This window comes from Gopherus flavomarginatus, chromosome 12 (genome assembly GCF_025201925.1).
Source record: "Gopherus flavomarginatus isolate rGopFla2 chromosome 12, rGopFla2.mat.asm, whole genome shotgun sequence".
Taxonomy (NCBI): Eukaryota; Metazoa; Chordata; order Testudines; family Testudinidae; genus Gopherus; species Gopherus flavomarginatus.
In genome coordinates, this window is record NC_066628.1 from 49,073,345 (window position 1) to 49,088,106 (window position 14,762).

The 14,762-nt window shown below is 57.8% G+C and overlaps 1 protein-coding gene across 5 annotated transcripts in view; it reads right to left on the reverse strand.

Annotated features, from left to right (window-relative positions):
- The window catches only part of SDK2 (sidekick cell adhesion molecule 2), a 173,229-nt gene that overhangs the window by 82,376 nt on the left and 76,091 nt on the right, over positions 1–14,762 (reverse strand). For all 5 annotated transcript variants that reach the window (XM_050920798.1, XM_050920797.1, XM_050920795.1 and 2 more), the window contains exon 2: positions 1,363–1,522. In XM_050920798.1, coding sequence (XP_050776755.1) covers positions 1,363–1,522 — 160 coding nt within the window. The remainder of the gene's footprint in view (positions 1–1,362; positions 1,523–14,762) is intronic.

Consider the following 14,762-nt stretch of genomic DNA (forward strand, 5'->3'; position numbering starts at 1 on the left):
GGGCCCGAGGAACCTCGGGGGGAGGGGTGTGTGTGCACGTCATTTGCCTAAAACGTGGCCGATACGTAGGGTGACCAGATAGCAAGTGTGAAAAATCGGGACGGGGGTAGGGGGTCATAGGAGCCTATATAAGAAAAAGCCCCAAATATCGGGACTGTGCCTATCAAATCAGGACATCTGGTCACCCTACCGATACCAGCTGCTCTGCTCCTGCAGAGGGGCAGCCAGCTGAGACTATAAGTCCCAGCATGCAACACTCCCCCTTAATCTCCTGTACTGGGCCAAGATGGAGCCCTGAATGCTGGGACCTGTAGTCTCCCCAGGCCGCACGCTGCGTTCAAAGGGGTGGCAGCCACAGATCATACTGGACGGGGTGTGGCCTGCAGGCTGCACCGTGGCCACCTGGTCCCTGGCAATCCTGAGTCCCTGCCCAGTAGGGTGACCAGATGTCCCAATTTTATAGGGACAGTCCCGATTTTTGAGTCTTTTTCTTGTATAGGCTCCTATTCCCCCCCGTGCCAATTTTTCACGCTTGCTGTCTGGCCATCCTACTGCCCGACCACTTCCCCAACCGCCCCTGCCACACTGTTTGCGGGGCAGCCCGCAGGGCAGCAGGTGGGCAGACTGCCCCCAACAGGCACACACCTGAGACTAGACTGTAGTGTTTGGAAGAAGGGAGTGAATCTGGGAATTAACTGGCAATTTCCATAGGTCTCTTGGACACCCATGGCCAGCGCAGGGCAGTTTCCCGCGCCCCAGGAAACCCACCGCCAGCACCTGCCACCCTCTCTGCCCAGCTGGGCCTTAGCAAGGGACAGGAGCTCGGAGAGCGAAGGGGGACAGACGTCTCTTGCTACTCTTCCCTTTTTTCTCAGCACTGGCCCCTTAGCCGCTCTCCAGTGCCTTGGATGTGGGGGCCGGTGCATCCCGGCATATCCCGATAGCATTGCCTGCTTCACAATCGCTGAGCAGGCAGTGGGAGCGTAGGGGTAACGACACTGTTAGCAATTTCCTGCCCTCGGGTGGATTGTGCCCAGGGAGGCCAGGAGAGGGCAATATCATTTCATCTTGGCTCTCAGCGTGTCCCTGTGTCCCACCTCCCCAGCAAGCCACCCCAGATGCGCGCCCAGACCCCGGGGAACTCGTCCGCTCTACAGGACGCTTGCGTGTCCTCACCTGGGATCCCCCAGCACCTGGGATGCCCCGGCCAGCTCCCCTCGTCCCACCCCACAACAGCCTGAGCAGAAGAAACAGTCGAGATGCGCAAAGCTCCCCAGCCCCGTGGCTGCAGCTGCTCTGATGTGAAAGGTCCCGGCAGTTCCCGACTGGGGCAGGGCAAGGAGGGCACGGGGGCTCGCTCACCGGTATTCCAGAGAGAACTTGGTCAGCTCCTTGTTGTTGTGAAGCCACTTGAACTCCAGTGGCCAGCTGCCCTCGGCCATGCAGGTCAGGACCAAGCGGTTCCCTTCCAGGTGGACCTGGCTCCGAACCGGCTCCGTTTTGAAATACGGCGAAACATCATCTAGAAAGAGAGGCAAAAGGGGCAAAATGAAACCCACTGGATCCCGAGAGCACCCCATGTGGCCCCCGTCCCCTCCCGTGGGGCATACGCCCCCCCACGGCACCCACAGCATTGCGGTCACCACACACCAGACTGAACGGCAACTGGCAGGAGCAGGACTCCCTCAGCCACCCCAGGAGTCAATCACATCCCAAGCCCAGCCTCAGCCCCGTCAGGTGGGCACATGCCAGCCCAGATGCCTCTGTTGACTCTAGCAGAGCCACCCTGCAGGGAGGTGGGGGCGGCACCGCTGGGCATTGGGCCCTGGGCCGGCTTGAGACCGAGGCCTCCTCTTTGCTTGTTCAGCCTGATGGTCACAGCCCTGTTGTCCTGGGCGCGGCCCGGGAGGACACAGGGATTACACGGGGGGGACTGAGGCCCTGGGAGGTGACGAGCCTTGCCCGGGGCACACCAGGACTCAGCAGCAGAGAGGAAGTTGATCTCACCAACCTGACCCCTGCTCCTCAGCAGGGTAGCGGCCCTGGCACACAGCTGGGTGGGGGCTGAAGGAGGTGTGGAAAGGGGCCCGGGAGTAGGGGGATGGAGAAGGCGGAAAACAGGAGCGAGAGAGGAGTCGGGGGGGGGGGACTTTGAAGGGTTTGTTCTTTCCAACCACCTGGTGCTTAAAAGAGCCCTGCCAAGGCTGAGATGAGACCTGGGGACGTCTTTGCCCCGGGGGAAGATTTGTTCTGTGCTGACAGTGGCGGCGTCCATGCCACAGCCAGGGAGATAATGATGCTTTGGTGCCAGGGGATCTCAAAGCCCTTTGCAAATCTCCTCCCCACCCCGTCAGGCAGGGCAGGAGCTGTACCCCTGCTTCCCAGCACAGAGGAACCCGCTAGGGCATCACCCACAGTCACACAATGGCGGAGATGGAGCCCAGGCGTCCCAGGCTCCCAGAGCCGGGCTCAGGCTGTTAAACGAAGCAAAGTAGGGGGCACACGGCAATAGACAGTGTCCCGTGAACATCTTGCTGGCCACTAGCCATTGCCCAGATACCACTTGCCCTCGCATTCGGCACCTCGCCTTCCACTGGCCACCAACCAGACACCACTGCCCCTCGCATTCGGCACCTCGCCTTCCACTGGCCACCAACCAGACACCACTACCCCTCGCATTCGGCACCTCGCCTTCCACTAGCCACCAACCAGACACCACTGCCCCTCGCATTCGGCACCTCGCCTTCCACTGGCCACCAACCAGACACCACTACCCCTCGCATTCGGCACCTCGCCTTCCACTAGCCATCGCCCAGACACCACTTCCCCTCACATTCGGCACCTCACCTTCCACTAGCCATCGCCCAGACACCACTTCCCCTCGCATTCGGCACCTCACCTTCCACTGGCCACCAACCAGACACCACTACCCCTCGCATTCGGCACCTAGCCTTCCACTGGCCACCAACCAGACACCACTACCCCTCGCATTCGGCACCTCGCCTTCCACTAGCCATCGCCCAGACACCACTTCCCCTCGCATTCGGCACCTCGCCTTCTACTGGCCACCAACCAGACACCACTACCGCTCGCATTCGGCACCTCGCCTTCCACTAGCCATCGCCCAGACACCACTTCCTCTCGCATTCGGCACCTCGCCTTCCACTAGCCATCGCCCAGACACCACTGCCCCTCGCATTCGGCACCTCACCTTCCACTGGCCACCAACCAGACACCACTACCCCTCGCATTCGGCACCTCGCCTTCCACTAGCCATCGCCCAGACACCACTTCCCCTCACATTCGGCACCTCACCTTCCACTAGCCATCGCCCAGACACCACTTCCCCTCGCATTCGGCACCTCACCTTCCACTGGCCACCAACCAGACACCACTACCCCTCGCATTCGGCACCTCGCCTTCCACTGGCCACCAACCAGACATCACTTCCCCTCGCATTCGGCACCTCGCCTTCCACTGGCCACCAACCAGACCCCACTTCCCCTCGCATTCAGCACCTAGCCTTCCACTGGCCACCAACCAGACACCACTACCCCTCGCATTCGGCACCTCGCCTTCCACTAGCCATCGCCCAGACACCACTTCCCCTCGCATTCGGCACCTCGCCTTCTACTGGCCACCAACCAGACACCACTACCGCTCGCATTCGGCACCTCGCCTTCCACTAGCCATCGCCCAGACACCACTTCCCCTCGCATTCGGCACCTCACCTTCCACTGGCCACCAACCAGACACCACTACCCCTCGCATTCGGCACCTTGCCTTCCACTGGCCACCAACCAGACACCACTACCCCTCGCATTCGGCACCTCGCCTTCCACTAGCCACCAACCAGACACCACTGCCCCTCGCATTCGGCACCTCGCCTTCCACTGGCCACCAACCAGACACCACTACCCCTCGCATTCGGCACCTCGCCTTCCACTAGCCACCAACCAGACACCACTGCCCCTCGCATTCGGCACCTCGCCTTCCACTGGCCACCAACCAGACACCACTACCCCTCGCATTCGGCACCTCGCCTTCCACTAGCCACCAACCAGACACCACTGCCCCTCGCATTCGGCACCTCGCCTTCCACTGGCCACCAACCAGACACCACTACCGCTCGCATTCGGCACCTCGCCTTCCACTAGCCATCGCCCAGACACCACTTCCTCTCACATTCGGCACCTCACCTTCCACTAGCCATCGCCCAGACACCACTTCCCCTCGCATTCGGCACCTCACCTTCCACTGGCCACCAACCAGACACCACTACCCCTCGCATTCGGCACCTCGCCTTCCACTGGCCACCAACCAGACATCACTTCCCCTCGCATTCGGCACCTCGCCTTCCACTGGCCACCAACCAGACCCCACTTCCCCTCGCATTCAGCACCTAGCCTTCCACTGGCCACCAACCAGACACCACTACCCCTCGCATTCGGCACCTCGCCTTCCACTAGCCATCGCCCAGACACCACTTCCCCTCGCATTCGGCACCTCGCCTTCTACTGGCCACCAACCAGACACCACTACCGCTCGCATTCGGCACCTCGCCTTCCACTAGCCATCGCCCAGACACCACTTCCCCTCGCATTCGGCACCTCACCTTCCACTGGCCACCAACCAGACACCACTACCCCTCGCATTCGGCACCTTGCCTTCCACTGGCCACCAACCAGACACCACTACCCCTCGCATTCGGCACCTCGCCTTCCACTAGCCATCGCCCAGACACCACTTCCCCTCGCATTTGGCACCTCGCCTTCTACTGGCCACCAGCCAGACACCACTACCGCTCGCATTCGGCACCTCGCCTTCCACTAGCCATCGCCCAGACACCACTTCCCCTCACATTCGGCACCTCACCTTCCATTGGCCTTCAGCCATGTGACGCTGGCAGACCAGGCACCAGCTCATTCCAAGGTCTCCACATCTCGACTGGACACTGACAGATCCGGAGCTGGAATCTGTCGGGCCCGCTGGCGGGTTAATATTGATCAAACCGGTATTAGAATGCGAAGGAAGCGTTCGATGTTCGGACGCTGTTGAATGCTGGTGAGTGGCTTCCTGAATTAATCTCACTGGCAGTGTCTGTGCTCCATACTGCAGGGTAATGTGTGAGCAGGCGTAGCGTGAGCCTCTGTGAGCAGATGCATGACTCTGCAGGGGTGGGACATTCATAGGGAGAGGCGCTGCGCTACGAGGAAAATTGTTCTGCCCCTTCCAAAAGAGGAGCCCCGTCAATGTCAGATGGCTCTGGGTCCAGACAAGTGGAAACTCCCCATGTCTGGACAGGGGAGTCACCAACGAAAGGATCAAAGACTCTTATCGTTGCTCTCCTCCCTGGGAAGATGAGTGTTGCCAGTGGAGTTCTCCCAGCAGCTGAATTTGCTGCTCAGAGCACGTGGCAGGAGGGCTAAAAACCCCAGACCAAATGAACTAAGGATCTTTGTGCTGCTTGGACTTGGGGGTGGGGGAAGAGGCAGGTGTTTCTAGGCATAGCTGGGGTAGTCCTAAGGGATGAATCAAGCTTGCTTCTCCGGCAGGATTGTGCTGTCTCCTGGAACACAGGACATGGTGAGGGCCTTTAGAGCAGTGGTTCTCAGCCAGGGTTACACATATCCCTGAGGGTACGCAGCATCCTTCCAGGGCGTGCAACAACTCAGCTAGAGATTTGCCTAGTTTGACAACAGGCTACATAAAATGCACTAGCAAAGTCAGCACAAACTAACATTTCATCCGACTTGTTTATCCTGCTCTGTAGATTGTACGCTGCAAGGAAAGGACAGTATTTATATTCCACTGGATTTATTTGATAGTTCTATGGTAAAAAGGAGAAAGGAGGTGATGTGTCAGTAACAGAGGCTGTGACACTTCTGTGTTTTTATGTCTGATTTTCTAAGCAAGTAGTTTTGAAGTGAGGTGAAACTTGGGGGTCCACAGGACAAATCAGACTCCTGAAAGGGGGACAGTTGTCTGGAAAGGTTGAGAGCTGCTGCTCCAGAGGGCTCCCACTCAATTCCTATCCCACCCTAGCACTCTCCAGCAGGACACCCTGTGGTGGCTTTACTGACATGAGCCAATTCGTGCTCCCATTAGCCCCACCTGAACTGACACAGCTAGAGGAGAGTGAGCTGGGTGCTCTTCCTCCTTGTGCAGCAGTCAAACCACTGGCCATGCTGATCCAGCACCATTAAGGACGTCCTGCTTTCAACACACAAACCGCGCCAATTTGATCTGGGAATAGTGGAAAGAATCTGGGGACACCTAGGAATTCACAGCTGTCATTCCACTGCCAGTGGAACATCCTGGCATGAGGGGGACAGAATTCGGCTCTTGCCACCTAAGCTAAAGGAGAATCTCCATTAGAAATTAACAGTACAGGTCCTATGAAACACAGCTGAGCACTTCTGATCCATCAACTAGAGGGCAGCCATCTCACAGACCCAGCTAGATTCATTATAAGATGAACCCCACACATCCCTGCAGTCACTCTTTAAACCAGGGGCGGCTGACACAGCCTACATTAATCTGGTTACCCTGCGAAGCCACCCCCAGTAATCACACCGCTCAGAAACCTCCCTCCACCTCTCCCCTCCAAGCCATTTCTGCAGCCATATCGACAAGAGCTTAGTCATCTAGGGCTTATCCAAGGTGCTTTGTTTCCACGCTCCCTTTGCCGCAGCTCAGATGACACTGGACTTTTCACTCTGGGGGCTGGAGCGTTGAAGGCTGAGCGGGAGAAGAAGAAACAGTCACTGCTCTCTGGTTTTCTTTGCTAAGGAACCTCGGAATAGAAACACACAGCTCCATTTTCGGTTTAACAAATGGAAGCCCTTGTACTTCAAAGGCACGTTCATATTCCCCAGCAGCCTTCAAGTGCACTTTGAATTGCAGTTTATTTCTATTTATTTATTTATTTACGGGGGGAGAAAATAAACATGATGCACAAAACCCGCTGCCCTTAGTTCCTGTCAGCAGCAGTTTGTTTGAAGACAATAGCGGCCCTGGCCCCTGGGGATTGAATGCCCCTTCCCCCCGGGGCCCACTTCACAGCAAGCAACAGGGTGGGGGCAGGAGGGGGTGCGCATGGCACGAAACGGCCCTCCACTTCTTTCATGCGGGGCAGTTCGCTCGGAAGTGGATGTCTTGGCTTCTCTTGTCCACGAACCAAACTCGGGACTGTCAGTGAAGGTGTCAGGCAGGCGCCATGGTTCCCCCCATGCCCAGAGGACAGCGGACCCCAGCCCCGCTCAGGGCGCAGCTGCTTACCAGGTGTACTGTGGTGACTGGGAAGTGCTTGAAACCCAGGGACAAAGGGCACCTCCCAGAGTCCCTGGCCCAGATCATTCCCACGACGGCAAAGCCGAAGCTGCACCAAGGAACAGGCCAATAACAAACGGGATCCTGGTGTGTTTCCGGGCACCCTGCATGGCAGCGAGGGGTCTGAGCTCCCTCTCATGCTTTGTCCTCTTGGGAGTTTCAAATTAACCTCTGCTGGCTCCAGGCCCCGAGGGCCAGGCTGCTGGACTGTCTGCCCCCAGAGTCTCCAGTGCTGGCTAATCTTCCTTCTCTTTTAGTTTCAATCTAATCTTTCTTGAAAAAGAAAAGCAAAAGAAGAAAGAAAGAGAAAACGCCTTCATCTTTTCCCCCCTGGCATAAGTCAAGCTCTTTGGCTTAAGCAAAACTGCTAAGTCTTGAGAACTGAGAGGAAAACAATAAATTGATGCCAATCTACACTACAAATGCCCTCTGTCTGCCATCCAGCAGCATTCCTAACAGCGGAGGGGGATCAGAGGCATGCCCCTTGGCAGAGAGTGCATGGGATTAACATGTCTCTGGGGACATGAAAGGCACTCGCGCCCACTCCGCTGGCTGAAACATGCTGGCTGGAGCTGGCTGCTCCATCAGGCCGGCTCCCAAATGAAAATGAAGGAAATAAACGTGACAGACACGGTCCCTCACCCCCTGCCCACCTATCTAGGAACTGAGTAGCCACATGTGCTTTGTGACCTGCTATGGCCATGGTTAGCAGAGGCAGACAGCCTGCAAAGAAACTGCTATGAAAAGTTGCCTCTGCAGACAGGGACGTGACTGACCACAGCACAGGCCTTATAGAATAATAACAAGTAGCAGTGATACCTGGTCCCAACACAGCCACTTTCACTGGTGTATCTCAATGCATCTGGCCCCACAAGTCCCCCTGCATGTGGAAATCCCATGGAATTCAGTGGGGAAACTAGGCACTGAGGAGTTTGCAGCTGGATCGCACCCAAAGGAAAGCAAACAGCATTAGCCCTATTTTACAGATGGGAAAACTGAGGCACAGAGCAGGGATGTGACTTGCCCAAAGTCACCCAGTGAATCAGTGGCATTGCTGGGACTAGAACCCAGGTCCCCTCCATGAGCTAACCTAAAAAGTCTCACCATGCTGCAGCCTCACAAGCCCACGTGACAACTTGCCAGGGGGCTGCCTCCTGGAAAAGTCAGGAGAGCTGGGAAAACTGGCCTTCCATGGCAACTTGGCGAGCTGCTCCACTGACATCCTGGGTCTCGCCTCCTGGATGAGATGAGCTGGAAAAGGAACTGACAGCTGCTGGGGTACCCAGAGCCGGGCCCTGGATGAGTGGCCTCTCAGCCTGCCCTGCTCCCAGTCCCACTGCACCTTCATCTCTTCGGCAGAGGCTGAGGGCAGCACTTGGGCCTGGAGCACATCCTGCAATCTCTGCTCCAGAGGCACCATGGAGCATTCGCTCCTGGGAAAGGAGACGGTGCCGGACAGCTGGGACCCTGACGCTCTACGGCCCTGCCCAGAGCAAGTCTACGAGAGGCAACCCAGTCTGATCTCAGGGGCGATGAGCCGGGGTAGCGCCTGCCACCCCATGGCCCGATGCTATCGGTCAGGAGGGGTCAGGTCGTGCAGTGGCCGGGCCGACATGGAGCTTCCCGCTCTCACCAAAGCAGTTGTGTCACTCCAGCTTGGGCAGTGCACGTGGTCCTGCTCGTCCAACATGCCCTGCCGGGGGGAAGATCCAGCCCCACCCCACCCGCAGGTAAAAGATTGTCCCCTACAATCTCTTGTCTAGTGCTTGTCAGACAGCAGGACTCCTGTCCCATCCCCTGGGGACCCTGTTCCACCACTGGGCTGATCTAACGGTCAGGGAGCCTCCTCATCTCACCCCCCCAGGGGCACCTTGTTCATACCCTACGTAGATTTAGCTCCTCCAATCTCCCCGGTCAGTGCCACCAGCCCCCTGCCTGATCACTCCAGAGCTCATCTTCCCTGCAGATTTTACCCCTGTTGTCCCCGCAGTCATCCTGCCTGCACACTCCTGTCCTCCAATGCCTCCTCGCAGTTCTCCCAGGGATGTATTTTCTTGCCCTGTTTCCAGACTGGAAGTCACCTACCAATTCCCATTGGCCAGTTCAGCACGTAAACCTCACATTCAACATCTGGCAGGACAGGACCTAACCCAGATCTCCACCCGCACCTCAGACCGCAGCCAGTCCCTGCGACTGGCCCATTTCAGACCCTCAGCCGGCTGCTAGTCGGCGACACAGCATCAGTGTCTGAGCAAATCTGGAGACATCTGGGACATGATTCTGCCACCCTGTTTCCAGCGGGTGGATCCTGGCTCTGCAAACAGCACTGCCAGCTCCAATACAGCGGGCACAGAGTAAGGCCCTGTTCCACGGGCCGAACACAACCAGAATCTGCCCTTCTCACAGCAGACCTGCCGGATCCAGTGCTCTGCTAAAATCCAAATATACTGCACCATTGCTCACTAACGTGCTACTGGGTCGATTCTAACACAGCTCCCTCCAGCAGCATCAGTGGGCATTTCTGGTTAGAGACGAGACCCCTGCTAGCCGCCCTAGCCAGGTAACTAGGCCGCGCCGGGTTTGAATACAGGTAGGAAGCCCCCCAAGTCTCATCCTCCAGGAGATAGGGTCTGGCAGGAGACAGCAGAATGAGCCAGCTGGGGCCTTGGCCACCCGCTAGAGGTGTCAGCCTGGCTGTTCCCCCACATCCTCCCACGCAGTCAGTCTAGAGCCCTGCACCTGTCTTGGCTGCCCCCTGGGAGGGCAGGAGAGGGGTTGGGTGCGGGGTGGGGGTTATACTGAATGACCCCCCCCAACACACTTTCTCCCCAGCAAAGCCATTCGCCCAGGCAGGCGGCAGGGCCCCTCCGCTCTCCAGATGAAGCCGTTAATCAAAGCCGATTCCAGGCCAGTTCCCAGGGCAGCTGGGTAATCGTGAGGCTGGGAGCGAGATGGGAGGGGAAGATTGGACCCAGCACGTTCCTGGAAAGGGAAGGGGGGCGGCAGCTCTGAAATGAGCAAGGCCCAAGTGGACTGGTTACAAATGATGGCAAACCAGCTTAGCAGGAGAAAACCCAGCCGGGGATGGGGGATACAGATTGCAGGGAGGTTGGCATGGGGAGGGAATTACAGACACTGACACTGGCCCCGTGCTCAGCCTGTGCCCCATGCCTGGTGGGGTGGGGCAGGCTGGGCTTGCGGGGGCTCCCCTGAGGGGCGAGAGGCCTGGAAAGCGTGGACAGCACAGGCCAGGGAGTGCAGTCAGCCTCTGGGGATGGGCAGGGCCCTGTGACCAAGCAAGGGGTGTTGGCTGACATAGGCAATTGATAGTCCCACCCCAATCCAGGACCCCCCAGCCCAAGTCTCCCCTTCCGGCTGCCACGGGATCGGGCCCCAGCCACGACAGGGTGGGGCGGGCCAGGCTTTATTTACTGACTGGCTGAGACCAGCCCCTCCCACCCCAGAAGGCATCAGCAGCCGGGCTCCAGGCTCCAGAATTCGCAGCCCCCCTGGGCCAAGGCGCAGGCCACTGGCAGCACATGGACTTCACGCAATGGAAGAGCTCTGGGGCTGGTTCGAGACACTCGAGTGCTGAGGTCTGGCATGTTCAGGGAACTCAGGCAGCCCCTCCCTGTGCCAAGCCAAGATCCCACTCCAGGTGTGGGGGGCACGGAGCGATTGCCTCCCCAGTCGGTCCCGCTGCAGTCTGCACACCTCCGAATCTGATCTCAAACAGCACACTCTCTTCTTGCGGCTTTGAAGCCCCTCCGCCATCTGTTCTGCATTAAAGGGTGAAACGCAGCGCAGAGGCGGCGCGTAATTCCACTATTGATCATGCCATGGTTATGTGCTTGCGAAGGTCACAGCTGCCTTTTTACAGCTAGCTAGTGCTGGGTTCTCCCGCCCCAGCCGCATCTGCCGAGAGTCCACCAGCAAGCAGCACTGGGAACTCATATGCCGAGACTGAGAGGGGACAGTGGAACGCTGGGAGACACAGATCTGAAAAGGATAATCTCTGTAATACCAGGGATCCAAATTCTTCAGTCAGCACTGAAATGCAGCCACCTCTGGGGTGGGGCGCAGCAGCTATTTAACTGCCACATAGCAACACTGCACAGAGGTTACTCACGCAGCACTGAAATGCAGCCACCTCTGGGGTGGGGTGCAGCAGCTATTTAACCGCCACATAGCAACACTGCACAGAGATTACTCACGCAGCGCTGAAATGCAGCCACCTCTGGGGTGGGGCGCAGCAGCTATTTAACCGCCATACAGCACAGAGATTACTCACACAGCACTGAAATGCAGCCACCTCTGGGGTGGGGCGCAGCAGCTATTTAACCGCCACACAGCAACACTGCACAGAGATTGCTCACTCAGTGCTGAAATGCAGTCAGCTTTGGACAGAGTCTGTGTAGCTCTTCCAAGTTCTGGGCAAGTTCCCCAAGGTTTGTCTGCATTTCTGGCACATCAAATGTCCCATGACATCTTTCATAGGAGTGTGGGAGTTTCCCCAGCCCGGCTTTCCACTCTTCATGGTGTCGTGCTGTGCACTGGCGGTTGCCATCCTCCACCCCAGAGGTGGCTGCAATTGAGTGATGTAGGCACAGTGTGACCTGAAACCCTTATTATCCTCCTTCAGACACGCTCTTCGTTTGCATGCTGAGGGCATCCTCCTGCCTGAGTATTTCACTTGCTCCTTTCCCACTGGAGTCCTCCAGCCCCCTTCCGTGATGACGAGGATGGTTGCTGTGGAAATGATGATGAGGCAGCTGGTGGGGATGGAGGGGGGCTGGGATTTCAGGGGGGGCTGGGAGAAGAACAGCGAACCTGAGCCAGAGGGATCTGGAGGCCTGCAGCAGGCCCTAAGTGACAGAGGAGGAGGAGGCAGGCTGCTCACAAGATTAACCCGCTCCCAGCCCGCCCCAGCCATCTCCCCTCACAGACCCTGCTCTGGCGCCTGCCGAAACTGAGCCAGACTCCCCTGGATTTCATGGGGAGCAGGTTCAGCCCCGACGGTCTGAGTCAGAGGCTGCTGTCTCCTTACCTCCCTCTGAATGCCAGGGCAGTTTGGAAGGAGTGCAGGCAGCAGGGCCGTGTCGGTGTCCAGACCCCTTCTCCGCTCAGCCCGTCGCCAGCTGGAGGTGCCTCACCAGGGGAATGGGCCTGCCAGCTAAGGCTCTGGCTTAGGACTCCCGGGTTCAGCTTCTGACTCTGCCACTGCCTCTCTGTGTGCCCTTGGGCACATCACTTCATCTCTGGGCCCCTCTAAGGCCACTGATCCCTCCTTTGGGGCAGAGCCGCTCGATCACTGGGTGTCTATCCAGCACCTAGCACAACAGGGCTTCAATCTCAGCGGCAGCTTCGCAGTGCCGCTGCAGTTCAAACAATTAATAATAAATCGAGGCCGATTTGCCACCCCAGCTTTCCTACAAACCCTCGTTTTCTGCCTCGCTGCTGCCACGTTTGGAACCCGGCGCCCTGGAGTGACGTTGGTAACATCCTGGCTGAGGCCGAGAGAGGAGCCTGCTGACGTGCGCTGCCTAGCTCATTAATGGGAAGCCGCAACAGCAAAGTCTTAATAAAAGAAAAAAGAAAATAATCCCACGAGTGAGCAACGAGAGGCAGCGCAGGCTGGGGCTGAACAGGAGGAGGGCTCTGAGGCGCAGCTCTGTAATTCAGGTATCATCAATTTAGTTACTGAACTGGAATAAAAGCGAGATCTGAGGCTGGGAGATTTCTGGGCCTCCAATTTATATGCAGCAAAGTTCTTTCCCTAGAAGTTTTCTATGTAGATTCTTTTTTGATGCCTCCAGACATGAGCGCAAGCTCCTGGAGTTTGACGGCAAAGCATGTGGATTTTTGCACTCAGGTGGCTCAGCTTTGAAAAGGAGGAGATGGAGAGGGGAGGAATACAAAATTACTCCTATTGTCACGGACTCACAGATCGTGCCAACTCTTGGCCCTGTGCGGTCCATGGGGGGTGCCCCTTTTAGTGAGACAGCCCTTCTCAGGGGTCCACTGTCTCTCGGGGTCAGGCCCCTCCACCTCCTGGAGCCGCACCTCTCTGAGCCTTAGCACGTCTGTCTCTGCCATGGGCCCCCTCCAGGAGTCCAAGTGCTCTGGACCCCTTGGGTCTCTTCACCCCCAAAGGGGCTGATGCAACTCTGTTCTCTAGACCAGAGTGACTCTCAGCCAGCATAAAACAGGAGGGTTTATTGAGAGTTGAACACAGCACAGGAAACTCTCAGGGCCTCAGGCCTGGCCTCTCACAATCACAGCACATCCCAGTCTCTCTGCATCCAGGTGAGATGCTGATGTGGGAGAGAGAAGAAAACCTGGCTTGGTAACGGAGAGGTGATGTGAGGGAACACGAGGGGGTGAGTGAAGAGGATCTCTGGGGGTTCGGGCACCAGCCTGGGTCTAGGAAGAGCTGGGTTCAATTCTCTGTTCTGACATCTCCCTGCCTTACCTTGAGCAAGTGGCTTTATAAGTCTGTGCCTCAGTTTCCCATTGGTGCAATGTGTATAACACTAGTGCTCTTGTGCACAGCCAAAGCGTGTGCAACAGGCACAAGGGTCTGGGAGCCACTCTGTAGCCTGCAGAGGGCCCAGCACTGCTTGCTTTGTCCCAGGAACCACCGTGTTACAAATCACTAGTGAGAATAGTGCAGCCGCTGTCTTTGCCTGCCCAGGAACGATACCTGGAGGTGAAAGCTGCTGAGTGTAGGGACGGGGAACCAGGCAGGAGGTTCAAATCCTGCCCAGACGAGTTGGGATGGGGAGGTAACTGCGGGCTGGCAGGCAGGCTCAGAGTGGCCAGGAGACTGGGAGGGAGGCTTGACGTGATGGTGATGGGCTCTGTAGAAGACGCTGATACATGCATTGGTGGATGGGTGTGTATGGAGACAGACTGACACACCGATATCCCCATCAGGATTCAGCACTGCATTGACTGACCCTTGGCACCTCCTGCTCCCCAGTGAGCCGGTCGCTCGGCCCCCAGCCAGGTCCCCTGCAGAGCAGCCCCCGGCCCGGGCAGCGTTAATGGTAACTGACAGTGCCATTATGCAGCAGGCGTGCAGCCGCGGGATGACTGACACTTTGACAGGCGGACGTGAGTGGCTCAGGCATCATTGATCAACAGGCCATTTCCAATTCACTCCTCTGCACCGGCTCCTTCCCCAGAAGCAACCCTGGTTTGTTCCCCTGCACCCAGCTGTCTCTTCCCCTCCCCGTGACACCTGACACTGTCGCCTACAGATCTGACGCAGGGAGGATGCTGGGTAAGAGGGGGAGGGCGCTGGTCAGAGCTGGGTGGTCTTTGGGGGCCCGCTGCAGGCTGATGCTCTGCCCCCACTGACATGGGAGCGGCAGCTGTCTTGCTGGGCACCCTGGAAGGGCAGCGTCTGCACCACCTGCTGCCCCGGC